Raw genomic sequence first — 23,174 nt, forward strand, 5'->3', positions numbered from 1 at the left:
GGCATATATTTTTGAAGTTATTAGTGATGATATTCTTTTGTATCCGTGCACATACAAATCAATCTTTTCACTGGACAAGGACATAGAATTTGTTGGATCCTGCAATTGGGAGTTAGAGAAAGAGATTGAGTGCTCTAACTTCTGCTTATCTAGAGTTCTCAACTTTTTTTTAAAAAAAATTTGGGAGGGGGGGGTGCTAACTTTTAAAAAGGTTGGAGATGGTGGTTTTCCATTGACTGTGGAGAATATTCCATGTCCAATAATTGGAGGCTTGTAAAGAAGCCAAGGGACGTTGGTCTTTGGATTGATGTTGTAGTTTGTTATACCGTCTGACACTTATTAGATACTGTGTCACATTTTCCTAATCAGCATTAAGTATTTATTACTTAGTAATGAGATATATACTTGTGTCTCAAAAATTAAACGGTGGAGCCAAAGATGTGAGAAAAAGATAAGACTACTCTTTTCAAAGGTTCAGATGCACATATATGGATGCCAGTCTTCCTATTAGAAAGGAGTATAGTCTAAGGTAAGAATAATTAGAGGCAGGGAAAGGGATAGGAGCTGATATTTTGAGTTCCTTGTTTGAACCGTCTCTGCTAACATGATAGCTACTATATAATCTTTAGAGTTCTTATTTCTACACATGTATACGTATACATAGCAAACCTAGTCAACTCAAATGCAGGTCAACAAAGCTAATCTAGTCACAGCAGCATCATATGATAGTGATTCTTTCCGTTTTCACATTGATAACTCAAACATAAGTATATTGAATTTTTTTTTCTTTTATGGAGCATTCAATGCAAAAGAAATGAATAATCTTTTGGAATCTAAACTTGTCTAGTTATATATATATATATATGATAAGTACATGCATATCTATTCACATAATATTAAAATGCTTAATTTGTTATCTTTATAGGCATATCCCAAGCAGGAGGGAGACCAAACTCGTTGAAGAAAGTAGGATCAACATGGGGCTATTCACATGTGGCCATCTCTTTCACAGGTGGTGTGAGCACTGAGCAAGGTGAGAATTAAAATAAAATACAAAACTCAAACACTTTTATCATTTTCTTTTCTTTCTCTTCACAAGAAGAGGCTAAGCCTCCTACCCTCACTTTTTGCGGCGTTTATGAGGTTGGTAGCTACATCCTTTAAATGCCTCCTTGAAGTTTGAATACTATTCTCCTCATCAATACATACATACATATATATGTACAATTAATTAGAATCCAAGCAAAAGAACTAGTGGATTAGTGGGACTAAAGTAGTTAAAATTTCATGATTAATGCTGGGGCAAAGGAGACCAGTGAATTAAACTTAGGGGGTAAACTTGTTATCAAATTGAGACAAGATGTGGTGATCTTTTTGCCGACCCACCAATTGCAAGTAGATTACAGGGACAGGGTGTTAGACAGGTCCCCCATTCAAGGTACATCATGGAAGGAAGTTAAGGATTTGGACCTAATAATTACTGCTACTAGTGGGATTAAGCTCATTAAATATGCATTACCTGGCAGGATCCTCTGTACTTGCATTAAGAGGGAAAAAAAAGATGAGCTTTTTCAAATGTCAAGGATGCACATCAGCACATGGAATTTGGCAACCAGCAGCAGCTCCTCCAAGTTGATAGTTGTCTTCATTGACTGAATCCGAGTGTCTCTTATTCTTCATCTTCTTCTTATTCATCGATTCTTACTCCCAGACAGACCTAAAAGATTTCGAGTCAAATACTGTATCTTTACTGGTATTCCAGTGGTTGAGACATACACATACACTTGTACGTGTCGTTCTCAAGCTAAAGAAAGTTAGGTTTCTCTTTTCATAAATGTGCCACTGAGTCGTTAACATTACGTGGTGGTAATATGAGAAGAACTTGCACGAAAGAATCGATAGGTCGGTGCCTACAAGTAGGATTTCATTCTATGTTTTTCTTTTCTTTTTTCTTTTTTTTCTAATATTTTTATAATGTGATTGTGGGATAGCTAACTTAGCCACTAAAAGAACCTACGTAAGAAGTGGACAAGAAAAGTGGCCCATAATAATAAAGTGATTAAGTCAGCATTTAATGTAATCGAACGAGAAGTCATGAATAGGATGGAAAATTATCTCGATTTGATTCCTCCTTTTGAAGAATTGAGAACGTTAGGCAGGTAGATGATAAAAATTAGTCTAGGAAGGATAGTAACTTTTACGTAACAAAAGAACACGAGAAAAAAGTCTGTGGTTGCTCTATCAATAGTTCTTATTATTCTTGTTAAATATCACTATCCACTACTAATAATTCTGGCTTTCTTGATCATGTGGGATGCATTAATTGCGTGGACTTTGCTTCCTCCAGTTGCCACTTATTACGGGCTCTGGATTTGAATCGCATCTACTCCAAGAAAACTTCAACCAAAACTTAGTACAAGTTCAAAGAATGGGATTGGAAATAATAATAATAATAATAATAATAATAATAGAGTATTATGATCTTTTGGATAAGAAACTATATATCTAGCTTTATTCTAGCTTTATAGATTTATCGATTGCCAGCTTATTTATGAGTTTATCTATTCTCAGAGTGGATTGTAGTGGCTCAGAAGGGCATTTTGGTGGCAGTATACAGAGCTGTGCCAAGTTGATACCAACTCATATGGACATCAGAAACTGCACAAGTTTGTCACTGACGTTGCTTCCAAACTGGTGATCACCAAAACCCAAGAAATTTTTTTTCACAAGATTATATTATATCTTGGATAAACCTACATGCAATTATATAATGAGGCCCACATCAAAAGATGTACTTGGGGAGAAAATTTTAGCTGGTGGCGGCGCAACTACCTCTCAAGGTTGGTTAATATTCTACGAAGAGAACAAACGGCTTCAGCCTTCCAAGAAAGAGGATCTGAATATTAGACTTTTCCTCTTGTATATTTATGTAAAATAGGAGGAGCTTATGTGCAAGATGGTGCAGGTTTTGAAAAGTCTAGCAGATTTTCTCCCTAGTTTTTTTTGCTTTACAACAAACTGGTCTTAATCAAAGCGGAAGCTAAAGTTGAACCATGGCAAGGAACTATGAAACTTTTGTCCTACCAATTTGTCCTGCTACTCTTTGGATTAAGTTCATTAGATGTTACCATCAGAAGCTAGCTTGGACTTTATTACCAGAAAAAACTACTCACCCAGTAGATTGGATGACTGGATCTCTAAAATTGCAAGTCAGGCCTTGGGCCCAAAGTCTTAACTTTAGCTCTGTTGCAAGATGCATCACTAGTATTCTGTCTATGGGCAGTATCTCTTTGGCACAATTCAGTGTAACATATCTTTTTAATATTTGGTTCTCTAAAATATTATTATGCAGCAGATTGGCGAGAGTTGGAAGCAATGCATGGGCCCGGACCCGGATTCAACTTTAGCACTGTTCAAACACTATCTTACAAATATTTTATCTGTGGAGCTACTTTATGCATTCCAGAGTTACAAATTTGAATCACCAGGGAGGCTGGTCCTACACACCCCCATAAAACAAGTAATGTCGCGGTCTTCTATTAACTTCTATAAGCTGCCTACTTAAAAGAACATCATATGCAGGAATCCTTTTGACAAGAATGTGTTCGAAGGCGCATCGCGTCCATTATGGTGTTAAAACAAGTTCAGGTTTACTTACAATAACAACAACAAAAAAAAGGTAGAACGCATACTGACAGAGAAACAATAAGCAAATAAACATCAGGTGATTAACTAAAACAAGGAACAATCCTCGGGCTTAGTGACACAAATCAGCATGTCTCTGGTTGTTTCTGTTGTTGCTGCGCACCTTGCCATGCCCAGACAATATCTGAAAGGGCCGGTTTTATGTCTTGCTTCCACAACTTCTGGTACTCCAGTGTATCCCCATTGGTCTGTTTGATTTCCACCAAATGAAATGTGGGGGTGACCTCAAAGATCTCAGCATCAATGGCCAAAACCCCTTTTCTTCCTTCCCTTTGAGATTCCATCTTCAAAACCCCACAATCCTTCTTCTTGACTTTCAGCTTCAAGCACTTAGCAATATCCTCCAGTTTTGAGATAATCACTGAAGCCGGCTTGCTGGATGTGAATCTTGCTTCTCTATTGTGGTCAGTCTCTTCAAACAAGCCTGAAAGATCAAATCCTGCTGAAAGAGAGATGATATCAAAAGCATTCAAGTTGGTTAATTTTCCACTGTCCTGCTTCTCCTCAACCCCGCAGCTATCTGAGGAATTAAAATCAGCATCTTTGTCAGAAGGAACAGGAACAATTTCATTTGTTTCTCTATTTTTCCTTATTAGTTTGTCATCAAGTCCCTTTCTAAACCAAGGAGTTTCCATGATTTTTGCAATTGAGATCCTGGTATTTGGGTTTGGGTCCAGAATTCTAGACAATAGCCTTCGAGCATCTGGTGAGAACCAACGAGGACATTTGAATTCTGCTTTTCCAATCTTCCTATACATCTCCATCAGATTTGAATCATGAAAAGGGAGATAACCAGCCATGAGAACAAATAAGATCACTCCACAAGACCATGTATCAGCTTTTGCACCATCATATCCTTTTCTGCTGATCACCTCAGGAGCAACATACGCAGGAGTACCACAAGTTGTGTGGAGTAGGCCATCTTGACTCTTAGATTCAGCAAGAGCACTCAAACCAAAATCTGAAATTTTCAAATTTCCATTCTCATCAAGCAGAAGGTTTTCCGGTTTCAAATCACGATGATAAACACCTCTGCTGTGGCAGAAATCGACAGCACTGATCAGTTGCTGAAAATATTTTCTTGCGACATCTTCTTTGAGCCTACCCTTGGCAACCTTGTTGAATAACTCTCCACCCTTGACATATTCAAGGACAAAGTATATCTTCGATTTGGTAGCCATGACCTCATACAGCTGCACAACATTTGGGTGCCTCACCAATTTCATAACTGAAATCTCCCGTTTGATCTGATCAATAAGCCCAACCTTCAAGACCTTGTCTTTGTCGATCACCTTGATAGCAACACTTTGGGAGCTCTTAAGATTCCTAGCATAGTAAACTTTGGCAAAGGTTCCTTGCCCTAATAGTCTCCCCATCTCATACTTTTGCATCAAAACACTTCCTTGATTGACTGTCCCCATAGTATTCTATGTATAAACCACAATCAACACCCTACTTGCTCCCGCTGATATGTTTATACCTTCTATAAGCGGGATCCTTGGGACATAAGATTTCAACCGTCTTCTACAAGGTCGTGGTCTACCACATCTTTTATAGGATTTCTAGCCCCATTTTGGGTTCGTAGCCGGAGCACAGGCTGGACATGCTCCAGTACTCCAATCTCATCAGGAAATAGCAGGGTCGGCTCAGCTAGAGCCACAAAATCATTTACCTTAGATGGTAATGTCCTGGAGTTCAAACACATTTTTCAGCATTCCCTGGTATTTGTCGTCCAAATTTTACCCCAATCCTGCAAAGACAAATAGAATCTCTAATTATATCTCACAATGTTTACCAAACATCCAATTCATCTTAAAAATTGTTAACATAAATTTCAAACCAAAAGGAAATAAAAAATAAAAAATAAAAACTTATGTATAAAAACAAACGAAGCAAGACAGCTCATTTAACAGTAACAATCCATGAGCGAGAATAATAATAAATGAAAATAACATCTTTAAATTGCATTAATTCCTAGTTATACCAACATTTCTCTAAAAAGATCATAAAAGGAAAGAGGTATAGCTGCACAGCAGAATCTGGGGACAGCTAATTGACGAAAAAAAAAAATCATCCACAAGCTTAAAGATATAATCATTCTAAAGGTGAAATTGAGAATCCTCTTTACTGAAATCAATAGCTTCCAAATATATATATACAAAGCACGCAAATGGACAAATTAAAAGAAAATTGAAAAGCTAACAAACTATTCATAAATACTATAAAATTGCATCCTTTCTTTTTAAAATTAATCAACCACCAAAAGAATAAGGAATAGAATAAATCGGTAGATCAAGGTTGTCAAAAAGAAGATTATTTGTACCCCCACCAAAAAAAAAAGCAATACAGAGAACAGATTTGAACAAGAGAAATAAACTTTTTGAAAACTTACCAAACCAATGAAATCGATACTCAAAACAAAAAAATGACAAAGAAATTTCATCAAAAACAACCCACAGAAAGCTAAACAATTTAGCTCACCAACAATCCGACAGAAAATTTGATGAAAAAAAGAACCCACAAATCACGAGAAATGGAGTACCTTTTCCCCACCGATTGCGATTCAAATCGGAATCGATGTATGAATGGATCTCAAATCGGAGGATGCGAACCAGGTATATTGAACCCTAACCTTCGAAACGCGTTCTAATATCTTTCGCCTTTCTGCTCTCTATATGGCCTCTCGGAAGCCTCATAGATGTCACCAGTTGCCGAAGTACTAAAACACCCCTAGTTCCTTACAACAATTACAGTTGTAATTATCGGGCCGAAATCTCCAGCCCAGTCTATAGCTTTCTATCACTTACCATATCTATTTCTATGAATTATTAAAATTTAAACATAAAATTTTAAGAGAACCGGATCATGTAAAAAATAGGTTACAAAAACAATATATACATATATATATATATATATATATATTTTTTTTTTTCAGGACCTTTAATCCTTTTCTTTTCTGCACTGCTAGATGGAGCCCAAAACTTGGCCCATCGATAATGGTACTGTTGTAATTTCCTCATACCGAAAGGCCTGTTAACAGTAAGGCAGGAGGGGGAGGGCATAATTGTAATGTAATCTCCATAAAAATTGTTTACTATTTCCTTCCGGTAGCTGGCGGGCCATTAGCCACCAAATCCTTGATAACCGTACACGTGTCCGCAAGTTGTATTTATTTTTCCCAGACCCACATCAATAACTCCCCCCGCTTATGCTACCCCAATTAATTTACGCCATTACTCCTCCCACCTTGCATGAGCTACTAAACCCCAAGGCCAAATTCAACGCAGACGACGTGATTCACTATTTTCTGGGTTGTTCTTTGAAAAGTTCTGGCATTGTAGGGTAATGCACTCCCAGTGGCGATCAAGTATTGCTCCAGCGTTCCGTATTCGAGAATCGCCGGATATGAGTTTAGATGAATCCAAAGACTATGGAGTTTTAGACTTTTTAAGGGACAGCAAGCAACCATTCCATGGATGGCCAACCGAGTTTGGTAGAGATAAGGAGACATCACACGACCCAAAGGTAGGAGATATTAATGACTTCGTATCTTTCTCTTCTTCTTTTTTTCACATTAATTGGGGTGCTACATTGATAAGTTTGTAGATGGAATAATTAGTTCTGTTTCTAAGATTCCTAGTTTGGACCATCATGGATCAATTGTACTTTGACAGATTGGTCTGGCACTGCGGACTAGTTGTTATCATGTTAGCTGAGGAGTTGGGGCTTCTTAAAAGGATACCTACAGGTAACCTAATGAGCAGTTAAATTTTTGTGCCGACGTTGAGAACTCATGCTTTGATATAATGTTTAAGTTATCAACTTTTTGAAAATGCTTAAATGAGAGACCAAATGATGGATGTTATTTCAACAATATATACATTCGTACAACCATTTTGATAAAAGGCAGAAGGGTTTCCAAGGATGTTTTTGAAGTTTGCACTCTTGTCCAAAGAGTTGCAAGGTACTCAAACTTCGATTAGCAGCATACTCTTTGAACTTATCCTTGGTAGGTTTCCGGAAACCAGCAAACCTATTCCAACCAGAGAGGTGCAAAAGCTATCAAAGTGTGACCCATGCCAACTAGATCCACTTGTGAGACTAAGGTCAATTGAGTAAGTGAGTCTAAATTAATTAAAAAACGAGAGTTCATTTAATCAAGACAAGCTGCATTCTTTTGACCACTTTGACATCACAAGGGCCCTGGTCTGATTTCAAAGGAAAAGGACAGGAGCCACTCAGTGCTTCGTATGTGGTTGTGAGGCAATTGCTTAGATTTGGACGAAGAAGGTGAGTCGCATAACAAATGTGGACCAAGGAATCTAATGCTTGGTTCATTTTGTTTCCAGTTTTTCTTCTTTAATCTCCAGTCATAGCCTCTTCTTCCTGTTTCGTGGTATTATTTTTGGGCCACTAGTCATCAAAACATATATAGAGGTCTTAGATGAGCCAAGCATGAGGCTTAGGTTCTAAAAGAATACTTTTCTGATAGAGCTCCGCTCTTTCGTTTGCATTAATTAATAAAGACAGCTGCAGAAATTTAAAAGATTAATCAAATTTAGGTGAAGGATGACGCCTTGATGTTTACATAAATATAAATAAAGACCCTGCAATATAGAAAAATGAATACGATTCATGGTAATTTTCCCATGTGCAGATGCTCGAGAGATATGAAGACGCTTATTTTAAGAATGAACAACTTGTAGATTCTTTGTTTGTTTGTTTTTTTTCACTGAAGTTTTGGGCTAATCATCGCTTTCATCCAAACAGACCACGTTTGCTAGAACACAGCTTCAATAGAATAGACAAACTTTTCCGTGAAGTAAATTTCTTATATTTGCCGAAGTGATATCATCTTGTTTCCATGCCAATTGATACTCCTTTATTTAAATATATAACTCCGTTCCTTCAAACTTCCGGCATTAAATTTAAATGCATCAAATGAAATAATAGAAAAGTAGTCATTGAACCATGCGCAGCCATGAAAATATGAAACCAAGCTATATTGAAAGCCAACTATTTTTTAATATGAATATACCCAAAAGTGAAAAATGCCGACTAAGATCAAAAGAATTGGTTATAGTTGTTTTATACCCAGATGCAATAATATGTAAAATAAATAGCTGGGAAAATATTAATCCTCTCCTGGATTAAGAGAAAAATATGCGATTCCTTATTTACATGCAGTATAGCAGTAATCTTTCTAGGAAATAGCCATTAATGCAAAAGCTAGATTCAAGTTTGACAAATATATGTAGACACACTTTGAACCTTGCCAAGTCAAGACGAATTCAAGATTCATTTCATTTTAATCTCTCTTTTCTAAGCCTTTCCAGCTCCTTTACCATTTGCCAGTGCTCCAAAGTGAGACTCCTTTCCCCAAAGCTCGCAGCCATTAACTGGGCCATTGTTAGCCACCTGAAAACCAGCAAAAAGCAACACTACTCATCTCATCTGGAATATTTGCATTTGATGACTGCCTAGAATAAATTCCTTTTAATGCAACAAGAACATATTAAGAACACTCAAGGTATACCTGTTTAGATCAGTGCAGCCCAAACTTCTATCTTCTCGCATTGCATTAACCATATCATCTTGCAGTTTCTGGAGAAAGGGATTTAACGGTAACTAAAAATTACTACTTGATGAAATATGAAAAAAAAGGCCAAAACGATAAGTTCTCCAATCATCTAAATAAAATTCACATGTTGATTCTGCATCTATTAAGATTCATTTGATATGAAATGCTTGGTTCATGCAGTAGTAGCCTTTTCAGTGAACCAGGTAAAATTCCATACTACTGTGAAACGATCTTATATATTTCACAGTGAAGTATTCGTAGCATTTAATGATGTTTGGAATTGGACAGTTGCTTATAAGGGAGCAGGGAATCAGGTGCCCTACCTGATATATATCTGGTTCAGTGGAGTTTGGAAGAGATTGAGCTGTAGCTAAGTACCAGCGCCAAGCTTGCATATCCTCAGCAGTTGCATTAACTGCAGGAACTATCACAGAAGGGCAGAAAGGCAATACCAAATCAGCAGGCAATATGTTTGATTTTCCCTCGGATAACACGAGTAACTGGACATCAGCAGCCATTTCCAACTTGTAGTACTCGAAATCATATTCAACCTATATGACAATAAGTCTCATTTTACACTCAAAAAGAAAAAAATCTATCTGAAAGGAAGTGACCTCTGCAAGTAAAAGTATCAAGATTGCTTATCTTATATATGCAAACTTCAAGTTTAAGCAAGTCTCTGTGAAATAAGCATTCAGAGCTCATCCAAAATAGAGCTTATGTGAAATCATCCAAATAATTTAATTTGCATCATTGATGCCATCCATGAAAACTTCGTTGATATTATGGTGAGTAGTAAAGCTACATTCTCCATCATAGAAAAACAACTCTTACGATTAATGCCTCCATACTGGAGTTTTTAATTTTATCACTTAGAATTTGCTGACCGAGCAACCAGATAATTCAAATGGGCTCCACTGATCATGCATGCATCTGCATGGAGTCAAAACAGTGTGCAAATGAAGGGAAAAACTTACCTGCAACCTAGTGTAACTATCAGATGACTGCATCTGCGAGGTAGGTATACTACTATAGCAGCGAAAGTAAAATTACCTTTTGCCACTCCATTAACTGCTTGAGCAACCTTGCATTCTCAAGGCCTTTTGAATTTAGGGTTCCAGACTGCATATAAGTCTCATCAATTGTCAAGTGGGTTCCTTGTGCAAGCTGCAGGATACCTGTCACCAACCTGCAGGCATTTTTCAGAAAGAATGTTTCAAAATGTTACACGTCCAGAGAAACGAAAAGGATAACCTTGGTAACAAGTTCTACCTTCCGGTCTGGTTATTTTTTTTCGGTTGAAGTGTCGTAGTGTTGAGATAGTCCACCGTAAGAGGGATAATTTGTGTATAAGGTAACAGATTCTGGAGTGCACCAGTCAATCCATTTCCAAATATTGATGCACTCTCTCTGTTAAAATTAGTAAAATTCAGCGACAGCCTGCCCACTGTGACCACATCAACTCTGGTTCGAAGCTGCTTAAGAGTTCACAAAGGAAAAGTTGAGTGTAAGCAATACAACAGAAGACACTGAAATAATCTGTTCTAGATAACTGGTAGGAAATTATTTGGAGATATAAAACAGTTTAACCAAGATAGGAGTGTAATATCTAATTCAAATGATATAACCATTTTCCAGCACCAGTAGACATACTGGCTATATAGTGATTTTCCGTCAGCTTAATCAAGCAGGGGAAAAAAATATGTAAGGACAAGAAGGCATGAGAGTGTACTCTTGACAAAAGATGCAATAGTAGGCATTCAGCTGCCAACCCATCATTGCCCAATGTGGCACTAAGATGCGCAAGCAAAGATTCTCGAATACCCCTGACAATGTTATTTAAAGGCTGCACGAAAGGAAATTTAACAATTGCAAGCATTAGTTTAAACAGCTCGAAACTAATGTAGTTAAGCAAGATAGTTTGCATTTGATAAATACAAAACCAAAAGGAATGTCTAGACTCTAGACTTCCGAAAGGTAATTAATATATTATAAGATTATCTGTCTTTAGATTAGTATTTCATAAAAGGCTGTAAAAGTTCAGTGTAGTACCTCAATGGAATGAAAGCTTGAAATAAATTCTTGAGCTGCCAACTTTCGGGATATCAAACAATGAAGACGTGGTACCTGTTCTCGTACCACCATTCAAAAAGGTTATGCTGGCAAACTCTAACCAAATTACAAAAGCTGCACTTTCTGAGAAAAAAATCGTACAACTCACACTGAAGGCATCCAGACAGGTTTTTTTTTCCGTCAACATATCTCAGGAAAAATATGGCTCTCAGGTGAACATTAGATGTTAATTGAGCATGAAGGGTCACAAGTCAGAAATGTGTATGGGAGAAGAGAGATATGTTGTCAATCACATATCTCTCTTCTACAACCAGTTTCTTTCTATATATCAAAGATTACTAATTTGCAGTCATAACTCATAACATCTACTATGGACGACTACCTGATGTCAATCACAACCTTTAAGTTTGCTGACAAATGTTTGGCTATCCCAGAAACTGTAAATATTTCTTCTGAAGAAACGACAGGCTTATATACATATACAAAGCGGATGTAAGCAAGGGTCTGCCAAGAATCATGGAAGCAGCAGCAATGGAAATTCAATTTTCTCAGAGAGAAAAATATCAAGCAAAGTCAAATGTGAGCATTTGATAATTCAAATCATTGTGAAAAACAGTAGCATCAAATACACCCATAGCAACAAGATAGTTGTAATTGAATAGGAATTGTCCAATTTGAAAAACCAAGTCAATGAAACTGAAGATTATTGACTGACCTTACTAGGAGGTAGATCAGCTGCCACATCTTCTATGAAATCACACATCATATCATTGGAATCATCCTTATGAACAACAAGATCTGGGTCAAAGGTGTAAATGCCTATAAATTCAACAACATCATTCAATTTTAACTGACTCTCTGGCATATCATAGACCTGCAAAATGAAGAAATCAAGCATAGGCACAAAAATAAGTTGATGAAGTCAAAGAAGTCAAGGTAGAGAAACCCGTGATATGTAACATCTTAAGGTGGTTATGAAACAATATAGAATACTATGAATGTGTCCATTTCCTAGCCAAACGAGTGATAGGAAGAGGAAATGACAAATAAAAGTTCACCTTGACTAAACATGAAAGAGAATCTGCCGGAGAGTCATGATCCTTGTGTCTCAGCTCTGAGATATTATCATGATTCACAAATTCTTCTGACGAACCAAACGGAAAAGATGGATTGTCGTATTCCTTCTGCAGATTTAAAACAACTTTGCATCACTAGTCACAAAGCAGCCAGCTTTTCAATCTTCTGTATAATTAACAAAGAAGTTGAAAATAAGTCGGCCACAATAGCATATCTTTGATATGGGAAAAAAATAGCAAGGTGGTGATTACAAATCATGGATTTAAACAGGAATTATTTGCATGACATATCAGCAAGTGCTTGACCTAGCATGACACAAGAAATGCCAGGCCATGACAAGCTAGCATGTGCCTACACAATAATATACCGTACACATAACGTCAGCATTTCAATCTTTGGTTCTTATTGATTCATCAGTATAGATTACCTGCTTCTTGCTACATGAAGAAGATTCTCCATTACCCTGATCTGAGACCTGTAGCAGACCGTGCTTTGTTAGATTACAAAATTCGGAATCAGAAATACAATAACAACATAATCATATGGTGCAATTACATTTAAGTCCATGGCATCAACATCCCCATCCCTTCTGCGTTTCTCCCCATGTTGTGATGCGGAACAGTTTAACATACTTCCAACAGTTGGAGGAGGTGAAGATTCCAACGTCCATGAATTCTGCCCTGGTACCTGAAGAGAGGTGATAACATCTAGTTGCATTAAAACTAGGGAACCTAGACAACGAAAGACACAGCAAAATATTGTTGCAAATCCTCAAAACATACAGGAACACAGTGGAAAAGATGTCGTTCCCAGAGCTGCGTTTCGCAAGCAGATGGCATCGGAAACGAAGAAAAGTCCGTAAATTTATTCGTCCGCCATGTCGATCCATCCTTGAGGAAATAAAAACTTGTTTGAGACCAACCGTATTAACTAAAACCGAATAAAAGTTTATACAAGAGCTCAATCTAATACCTTGAAAGCACCAAGATAGTACTCATTCCCAAGCATGTCTTGCACCATTCCCCTAAATCGCACCAGAGTATTGGGCTGAATCCATCTAAGACTTGACGCATCAAGAACTGGAACCTAGTTTCAAGCGAGATCAAACTTATCAAACTAAAGATCAAGATTTTATACAAAAACTTCTCATGAAAAGATCAAAAACAATCATCTATCTCGAGCTTTTGTTGTTGTTGGATTTAAGGTTTCGTTCAACCTCGGAGAGGCCACCGTCCTCGAAGAGGAAGTCGCGGAAGAGGTCGACGGCGCCCCAATCCTTGCCCCTGAAGGTCGCAACCGGATCGGCATCGACTGGCGACGAGGCTACCGCCTTCTCAAAGGAGAGGCGAACGGCTCCCAATGGGTTCGCAAGGAAATCGTACGGCAGGCCTACCATCGTGTTGCGCTCTCTCTCTCTCTCTCTCTCTCGCTCGCTCGCTCCCGCTCTCTCGGATGTGGTTAGTAGCTACAATTTCCCGCCACAACGGTAGCTCTTCCCGCCAAATGATCATTTCACGTGGCTAGCGCGAGTGTTTCCCGCCAGTTTCTACCAAAGTGGAACTGGTTGGGTTTGAGTTGGGTCTCGGAGTTCGATATTAGATCCGGTCCAAATATCCAACTCACGTGGCTAGCACGAGATCCTCGTAGTAAACCAAGCAATGAAAATTTATTAAGTAGAGATTTTCGAACCTCTCCAATTCTTTCATCTACTTCACGAACAAAGGAAGCCAACTTTCATTAACTAGAGAAAAAAGAAACATGACAAGTTTAAGATTACAATATCCCGATCAACTCGTCGGCAAAATACTAGCAGTTAGAGAACTCATATCTACAATTACAGAAGCTCAAAGATAATTCTTAAAACAGTTGTAAGGTTCTTACAAGATAACACCTGTTAGGCTTGCAATTTCCTATCATAAAACTTCGCAACTCTACAAATTTGCATCAGCAGGAGCATAATCCTTGACTGTACAGGCTTCAGTTCTTACAAGACATATACCATCCCAACCTCAAGAAGTGATGCCGGTGGAACTCGTAGCGCAACATCTGGCCCCCTGCAATTTCTTCTCAAGAAATTGTATGCAAAATCTATTGCTATCTTCTTCATTATTGATGACCCTGGCTTTGCTTGCACATGAGAATGCCCCAGTATAAATGCAGTTCCAGCTTCCTGTGCAGCATGAAGTTCTGCGAGCTCTTCCCTTACATTCTTGTCCAATTCTGAGCTATTTCTATTCCCTGTGAGAAACTTAACCTTCTTCCCTGAAACCATAGGTGGCAATTCTATCACACCATGCTTCCCAGGAAACTCGATTGAAACAGTCGAGTGTTGGATGCTCTGCTCAACATCATAATTCTGATAACATGTGAGCATATTGCTTCCAATAACATTGAGTTCACCCTCATCTTCATCCATCGAAGGGCGAGACTGACGACCATTTATATATGATGCTTCCAAGCATATGAAGTCGGATAAACTAGTAATGAGCTCAGACTCAAAAGAATCAATGTCTTGGTGGACGTCATGGTAACCATATCGCACAATGCACCGATAAGAGCGGTGATTTGGTGGCCCAACACGGCCAACAAGGTATCTTTCAGCAGGAGGCACATAAGGTACAGGCACATATTTGACACAAAGAAGGACAAGGATCTGGTGGAATGCTGGCAGATTAGTGACAAAGTGCGAGAAGTTGGCAGGAATGCCAGATATGAGATCAGTGTAGACAACTCCAATTCCAGGTACACGGACAATACCCAGTTTCTCACCCAAGGCAAGTAGCCAATCTAGTGTAACCTTGTTATGCAGGTCGAACTCATACTTCTTGATTGTAGCGTAGTGCCAGACAAACATGACTATCATTAGGTTTAGGGCAAGGAGGATGGGGAGCCACGCACCTTCACGGAACTTGATGAGGGATGCAGAGAAGTAGAGGGCTTCAATCGACCCAAAGAATAGGAGGAAAGTGAGAGCGAGGAGTGGTGGCTTATGCCAGCAAAGGATCATGACAAGGGATGTGAGGCACGTTGTAACTAGCATTACTGAGATTACTGCTAGCCCTGCATTTTATACAAAGAAATTTGTCATTAGCTACAATGATGGGAACGATTTATGTAGCAGCAAAAAAGACAATTTCAATAATCTGTTGTAAGAATTATATGCACATTAGAAAAGAAAGATCTTAGTTATTGAGAGCTTTCAGTTGAATGTGTGGGTACAATTGTTTATGTCCTACTGTCCTAGACACCACATATTGCCTTCTTATTGTACAATCCCACCATTATTCTAAAGGAATATTTGTTTTATGATAATGGCTTATTTATCTATGCTTATAGAAAGATCAGTAACTGTGGCACCCTTAAAAAAATTCTTTGTAGGGTGCAACAGGTTGCTCATCCATGTGACAGAAGGAAAATCAGTCATAAGATCCTCAATAGTTTGAAAATTGGAAATAAAACAGAAGCAAGCTGTTTTCTTATTTAGGAACAATGTAAACACTATTAGCCACATAATGCGACATTTTCACAAATAAGTGGCACTTTAGGTGATAATTCAGTAACTAACAAAAGAAAGAAAATACTAGTCAAGTAGTAAGAAAATAGTAGTCAAATAGTAAGAAAATAGTAGTCAAGTAGTCGAAACGTACCAGATGCATTGCCCATGTGCTTTATGTCCCTAAAACCAACTGTAACAGCTATGCAGAGGATCATGAGCATCCAATTGATCTCTGGAATATATATCTGGCCATGGATTTTTTCAGAGGTATGGACTACTTTTACTCTGGGAAAGCAACTGAGAGACTGGCTCTGATTTATAATAGAGAATGTCCCACTGATGATTGCTTGGCTTCCCACGACTGAAGCTAATATTGCTAATACAAGAACAGGCCACTTCACACTCTCTACAATGCAAATTTGTGTTAAACATTAGGTTTCTCTTTTCACATCAACTAATACTGTGGACTAAAGCATTGAAAGAAAAAAAAAAAAAAGAGAATCAAAAGGTAAAAGTTATGGATTGTTACTCGAAAATCAAGACTTCAGATGAAGCACCAAAATACTGAAATTACTGAATGTACTAGAGATTAGCACAAGTCAATCTTTTGTTTGGCCGGATCAAGTATAAAATTGTAAATACAGCTAACAGGTTAAGTGCCTGTCATTTAAATAATTCAAACAAGCAGTAGCATCTCTAGTATATATCTACTATCAAAGATACTCTGTATGGGTATACAGGAGGGAACAACTATCTATCCTGATTTATCATGTTTTTAAAGCTTTTCGTGCTCTATTAGTATATGCAAATTTTTTCCCTTAAAACAAATATGCATAGCATACCTGGAACTGAGATATAAAAGCCAATCTGGTAGCTAGTATATACATTATGATTTTTTGACAAGTACGCAGCTTGCCCCATATAAGCCAGAATTAGTGCTGGATAGACTAGTGAAGTGAAAGCGACCTGCATTAAGCACAAGATCAAGGACCTATTCACAATTTGGAAACAACGTAAGTAAATAATAAAACAGTCAACTAAGATGACCATGAAAAGCACCTGGATGGCAGTAGAAGAGAAATGTCCAAGATCTGCAAACATTGCTTCTGATCCTGCAATTGCAGCAATTTTTTAATATCAAGCAGGGCCCTTTTGGTTCTTTTTCCAGAATTATCAACAACTCAACATCAGAGAAAACAAATCAGAAACACTACTTTGTAGAACACTCTTGAAGAACATCTAAATTTGACAGAAAATGTTTGTATGCTCATCATTGTAATCTGACAACCTCTCCTGATTCTTCCAACTGCCTTAGACACTATTTTGAGAATTCCGAAGGCGTAGTATAAGCATCTCTTGAATAAGAAAATGGAAGGGAAAATTTCATGTCTTGAAGCATCATAATGAAGTTACCTGTTATGCATAGTAAAATTCCACCCAATGACATCCAGCCGCTTTTTTTTGTCTTCTTCAGGAACTTAAACATGTAATACGGGGAAAGTGCTTCATAAACATGAGGGTTCCAGTGAACAATATTGTATATGCCAAGTGCGCTGTTGCACAATAACCAAGCTAGAATTATTGGTGCAAAGATATATCCAATGCGATGAGTACCATAATGTTGTAGTGCAAACAGGCATATAAGTACGACACAAGTTATTGGAATTACAGCATCTGCAAGGAAAACAAGGCAGCCACATTATTGAACACAAAATATTAATTATCCATGAGTACTGATTAGATCAGAAGGTCTCTGAGCATGGTTTCTCATCCACGCTCTACAATTTCATAACCCATTTATTATTTGAGAATTTAAAATAACACTTCCACCCAGATTTATATTTATGATTCTTCAAACTGTTATTAGTCTAAGTACCTGCGCTATTAGGCATTGGACATGGATGTGGCACGCACACATGATAACCTACTATTGCCAGTACTGACAACATTCAGAGGTAAGCTGGATAACTTACATTCATGGTGATCTCTGGACATGAACAACTCTAGCCCTGAAACTGCAGAAAAAACTACCCAAGAACAAAGTAAAAAAGAGAAAAAATGTATAATTAGTGAATTGTGAATCAGAGAGCCAGATGAGAAGCCAGTCTAACAAGAAGGTACCAGATATTGCTGGAGTGAGAACACCGTCTCCAATCACCATACAAGTACCAAGCATAACCACTACTAGCAGAGAAATGTGCAAGTTCTTGTGCTTCTCAAGCCAAATCTTAATCCTTGATGTGTCCTTTGTTTCAGAAGAGCATTCTAATTTGTATGTAGAGAGTTCTTCATCTGCAACCTGTCGGTTAGGCAGAAGGCTAACATTGGCATGTCTGCATATTGAAGAATACAAAGCAAATGTACCGCCTGCCAGATTATGAATGAAAATGTTTACTAATCGGTAACATTCACACCAAGAACAACATCTGAAATTATGATCATTATTACCTTCACCATTATCATCAGCCCTAAGAACTATGAAGACATACTTGAAAAGGGGGACAAGGGTAAGAGTCCAGAATACGAAAGAGAGCACTCCAAAAATCTCCTCATTTGTCTCTGAATGAGTGATATCTTCTGCAAAGGTGCTCTTGAAGACGTACAAAGGGGAAATGCTCAAGTCTCCATACACAACCCCTAGACTCTGATATGCCAAAAGCAAGATGGCTTTCCATGAATCCTTCTGCAATTCATCAGCATCAACTATTTCAGCAAGCCAACAAGGTTTAATCCGAAAGGGAAAAACAAAATACATCCCTTTCACAGTTCGATCAAAAGCAGCAAACAGCTACATGCAACTCGAATTTTGAAAAAAATCAAATGTACCTTTGGTGATTTCAAACATTTCCCATTCTCAGGATCCATTAGCAAGCAAGAAGCTTAACTTCAAAGACAATCTTTTTTCCTCAATCCACTTTGCTAGGCTGGCCTGCACTTTTATATGTTCCTCAGCCGACCTAAAGGCAAAAACAACCAACAAAATAGTATAAGATCTCTGAAATTTGTTTAAAATCACCGCAATCTTCCACAAGATAGAAAAATCCTGCCACCCTCTGGTCGATCTCTACCCGACACATACAAGAACTTTGGCGAGCAAATTTTTAATCCATATTTGCGGAATCCATCAGTACACACCTCACTTGCTACACCTCCACTGGTGCATTCACGAAACCAATATCAAGATCAGAGGTAAGAATACTCCAGTCTGAAACAATCCTATCAGCTTTATCTTATTCCAAGCCACCCAGTACATGTTTAATCTGCATTCCCAATAAATTCCACCACAACCAAAGAACACAACATACAAGCCAATGGCGGAATTCACGAGACCAAAAGGCAGGAAGCAAGCTGAGAATAACACCAAACAACAAGGACGGTGGAGCCCTAGAAGAATTTACTAGTATTTAAACGTAGAGGAAGCAAAACCACGTGAGAGGAAGCATACAAAACATGCCAACGTCCAGTTACTTTAGAAGTACTGTAACCAATACTAAAATCCTATCTTCCTATAAAAATTCCACACATTGGAGCAAAAAGATGCAATTTTTACACACCTGGGTAACAAAACGAGAGGAGTAATTACTGTGCGAAGCTAGGAAGGTTGGATCTGAGTAAAAAATGGTGTGGGCCAAGCCATGTGGATTCCTGCAGCGTGGTGGTGCTGCCGAAGACCCGAAAGCGATCGATACCAACATCATAACTTTTCTTGTCACTACTTACTTCCACCGTCTCCATTTGATAGCCACCCACTCTTTGCCTTTATCCGATATATCTTCCTCCATAGCTCAACAATTCGAGTGATGCGAAATCCAAACTTAGAAGCTTATAGTTTCTTAACGATTCAGTATCCGGGGAAACGTATCATCGATCTTTCTCGAAGGAGGCCACTAATGGATCCATCACCGTCGATTCGTTGCTAACTTGGGAAGAGAAATTTGCAGTTAGCACTCTACTCTATACATTTGGATGAATTTATCGCTTATACACTACATCTTGTTTTCACTATTTGCAAATTAAACCCCTGTTTACACAAAATTTGAATAAAACGGGAGGAATATTCCGTTGCTCGAGTCGGGCCCGAACCCGATCTCGACTTTGAGCTTGGGCTAGCCCAATGGGCCTTGACATGGTCTCTTAGTACAAATTTAAAAGAAAAAAAGAAAAAGAAAACATAAATATTCTTTCCTATAAACTAAGTAGCAGCGGAAATAATATCATCCACCGCTGCCCCAGACTCGTCGCTGGAGAACAAATCGTTGCAGAGTTCTGCATAAAATCTACACACCAACTCAACAAACACCGGATTGTTCAAGCTACTCCAGCAAAGTAGCAGCTCTTCGACGTCCATTAGATCCCTCACCTTCCTCTCGTCCACGAGCATCTCCGTCAAATAATTCTCAAAGCTCCTACAAGCCTCCTCCGCCTCATCATCCCTCTCGTGCCTCGCCATCTTAACGTACGCCGGCGTGACCGGAGAAGACAACGGCGCGCGAGCTCTCTCCGTTAAGCTCGGTAACTCCCCGATCTTATCGGCTTCCGCCTCCGTCCGCCTCGAGATCAGCGGCAGGAACGCCGCGCGGATCGAACGGAAGCTCCTCCTCCTCTTACTCGGCCTCATCTTGTGTATAACTCTACGTAGGCTAGTTCTGGGCCTTTTAAAGAGTTTTAGAATCCTTTTGCATGGCTTGAAAGGATTGCACTTGAAGGAAGGAGGCGAGGTTGGCATCTTGTCCGGATTAATTATGGAGGAGTGTTGTGGAAGTCTTGCTTCCTTTAGTGCATGGTGTTAGTTATTGGAGACGTTGGAGTTTGGTGGAGAAATGATATATAGAGAGATAGGTGATGTTTTAGTTATAGGAAGGATAGAGAGGAGATGGTAGGGTGGTTGTTGGATGGATGAATGGTGGTGGTCACGTCCATTTGAAGTGGGCGATCATCATCATGTATGGCGATTAAAGAAATGGGTTAGATGATCCTAGTCTCCATTATTATTATTATTATTATTATTATTATTATTATTATTATTTTAGCTTATATATTTCAAACTGTGTGTGTGTGTGTGTGTGTGTTTTAAATATAGAGGAGACCCACAGCCCATAACTTCTCAATTTTCATAGAAAATAAATATCAAACCGCGTTGTTTTCTTCTACTTGAGTTGGATCTATATACAATGACTCGGCACCTAATAGGTTCTAGTAGTATGTGGCTATGTGCTATTCTATCTAGGAGACCAACTTATAAGAAATGGGTCATTATAGACCACGGAGTTGATAGCAAGTGAAGTTGAGAAACATTAGGGGCGTGAAAATTTTATTGAATATTAACTCTAATATTCACGAGATAATTTATATATATAATCTTAGTGATTCTTAGCTGTGCTTTCTATGATAAAATAATGGGCTTTAATTCTCTATATATCTTTTCTAAGCGTCTGAAGCCCAAAAGAAACAATTATTTTGGGGTTAGATTTAGATAATTAAATATACCTGGGCCGTCTTGTGTAATTTTGGGCTTATATCTTTAAGGCTATACAATGGCCACGTATTGATCATTGTTTGATAATCTCGGAAAATTATCATAAATTATTTTCACATAATGACGACTGCAATTCGTTTATTTAATGGTTGTTAAATCCTACAATAATAGGAAACGGTTACGTGGTTATTATTATAATATAAAATATAAAAATCACTATATTTAATGATTTGAGTTTCTAAACTAGTTAATAAATTAATATAGTATTACCGTGAGAGATTATGCGTTCACTTTCGTTTAAATTAAATTTAGCCCATAGAAAATTATCTCAGCTTAATTATGAGGAATATTAAGATTATATAATAATATGGTTAATTATCGTTAGTCTCTTTGAATAATTATTTATTTTCATATAGATCTTTTTTTTAAAAAAAAATTTATGGCATATTAATCCCCACAACTATCTAATATCTCTCAATCCTACATAAAAAAATATTATATGATGGTCCCGACCCAACCCAACAACACCTAAATTTGGTTATGTACTTATGTGATAGTCATATTTGAGGGAAAAAAAAAAGTGACACAAAAATGATGAATCTATGTGAAAACAAGCTAGGTATATATATCCCATAGTAAAATATAACAATATTTATTTATTTATTAATTAATGTTGCAAGAGTTACGTGAAGGATATTTAGAATCTAGCATAAAAAATGGTAATGAAACTACTTAGAGTAATTGCCAATATATGGTTGAAATGGTTACCAGGAGGGAGGCCATCCTCAAGGGAGATGCTCATCTACTAATTAATTAAACATCTTCTTTCTTTAAAAAATATAATCAGTAATAAAAAAGACAAAGGAAAGTATATATATATATATATATATATATATATTGGCAGCTGGTTGGAAACAAAGATAGAGGATCTAAAGCTTGATGACCGAGACATTGAAGTTAGTAAGTAGTAGAAAAATGAAAAATAAACGCTAGTCTAGTCTATCTCTCCTCCATTCCGTGTCAAACCGGAGAAAGACGGTAATCGCGTGCTTTGATTTTTGAACACAGTCTCCCCCCCTACGTCTCCGGACCGAATAAATTGATAATTCTATGCTCCTAAAACAAGCACATCAAAACTATTTATATATTTTGAAATCACCCTTTTGTTAGTTTATAAGTATTATATTTGAAGGGTTCAGGATTCCAGGCGTAATTTGATCTTAAGTTAATGTGAGTTTTTATTATAGTGGGTAGCTTTTGAGGTGTATAGTTTTAAGTATGAAGTTTTCTTTGGGAGAGAAATTAATATCCCAAGTATCCGAGTCAACCCTAAGGGAAACCACCTGGGCTTTCCTTTGGACTCGCGACTCACGCGGCTTATAAGCAAGTCCACAGAGAGGCATTTAATGCCACTTTGATGAGCTAATTCCACTCGATCACACTTGACCGTAACCTAATAAATCCAAAATTCCAACACCCAACTTTAGCCGTCACTTTGAAATTTAGCAATCCTTTGTTCCAAAGTCTAAGTTTAATTTTTGAGGAAATTAAATAAGCCATTCATATAATACACTATAAATCCACATGTCTAATATCTGTAAGAGTTCACTAACTGTTCTCAAGAAGTAGTACACCTAGAAGGACTAAACTCAGGGAGAAGAAACCTCCTTAATTAATTTTATCTATTCTTTTAAGAAAGTTTCTCTTTGTACACTCCAATTGATCTAATCTCACTCTACCCACTTGGGAAAAAAATAAAAATGAAA

The 23,174-nt window shown here is 37.7% G+C and overlaps 3 protein-coding genes across 5 annotated transcripts; all 3 read right to left on the reverse strand.

Moving 5' to 3' along the window:
- Nucleotides 1-3,602: 3,602 nt before the first annotated feature.
- LOC140782988 (CBL-interacting protein kinase 18-like) lies at nucleotides 3,603-6,404 on the reverse strand. The gene is made up of 2 exons (XM_073129909.1): nucleotides 6,248-6,404; nucleotides 3,603-5,455 (listed from the first exon to the last, which is right to left on the reverse strand). Exon 2 carries the CDS (start codon nucleotides 5,124-5,126, stop codon nucleotides 3,771-3,773), a length of 1,356 nt encoding a protein of 451 aa, XP_072986010.1. The 5' UTR covers nucleotides 5,127-5,455; nucleotides 6,248-6,404; the 3' UTR covers nucleotides 3,603-3,770.
- A 2,425-nt stretch (nucleotides 6,405-8,829) lies between these two features.
- On the reverse strand, nucleotides 8,830-13,904 carry LOC140782030 (mini-chromosome maintenance complex-binding protein). The gene is made up of 14 exons (XM_073128365.1): nucleotides 13,653-13,904; nucleotides 13,409-13,522; nucleotides 13,219-13,326; nucleotides 12,992-13,123; nucleotides 12,864-12,911; nucleotides 12,418-12,543; nucleotides 12,075-12,233; nucleotides 11,339-11,413; nucleotides 11,019-11,132; nucleotides 10,559-10,761; nucleotides 10,340-10,475; nucleotides 9,610-9,837; nucleotides 9,242-9,309; nucleotides 8,830-9,123 (listed from the first exon to the last, which is right to left on the reverse strand). The coding sequence occupies exons 1-14, from the start codon at nucleotides 13,830-13,832 to the stop codon at nucleotides 9,009-9,011; spliced, it is 1,806 nt and encodes a 601-aa protein (XP_072984466.1). The 5' UTR covers nucleotides 13,833-13,904; the 3' UTR covers nucleotides 8,830-9,008.
- A 242-nt stretch (nucleotides 13,905-14,146) lies between these two features.
- LOC140782029 (putative potassium transporter 8) lies at nucleotides 14,147-19,257 on the reverse strand. 3 transcript variants are annotated; one of them, XM_073128361.1, is made up of 10 exons: nucleotides 19,068-19,257; nucleotides 18,759-18,889; nucleotides 18,381-18,615; nucleotides 18,054-18,299; nucleotides 17,906-17,959; nucleotides 17,346-17,606; nucleotides 16,992-17,044; nucleotides 16,775-16,898; nucleotides 16,084-16,338; nucleotides 14,147-15,496 (listed from the first exon to the last, which is right to left on the reverse strand). In XM_073128361.1, exons 2-10 carry the CDS (start codon nucleotides 18,795-18,797, stop codon nucleotides 14,421-14,423), a joined length of 2,343 nt encoding a protein of 780 aa, XP_072984462.1. In that variant the 5' UTR covers nucleotides 18,798-18,889; nucleotides 19,068-19,257; the 3' UTR covers nucleotides 14,147-14,420. The 3 variants fall into 3 exon arrangements, with proteins under 3 accessions (XP_072984462.1, XP_072984464.1, XP_072984463.1); XM_073128363.1 differs by having other exon boundaries at nucleotides 19,012-19,257; XM_073128362.1 differs by having other exon boundaries at nucleotides 19,001-19,141.
- Nucleotides 19,258-23,174: the final 3,917 nt, after the last annotated feature.

Source organism: Typha latifolia, chromosome 2, assembly GCF_019914945.1.
Source record: "Typha latifolia isolate L0001 chromosome 2, TyphaL0001v2, whole genome shotgun sequence".
NCBI classification, from domain to species: domain Eukaryota; kingdom Viridiplantae; phylum Streptophyta; class Magnoliopsida; order Poales; family Typhaceae; genus Typha; species Typha latifolia.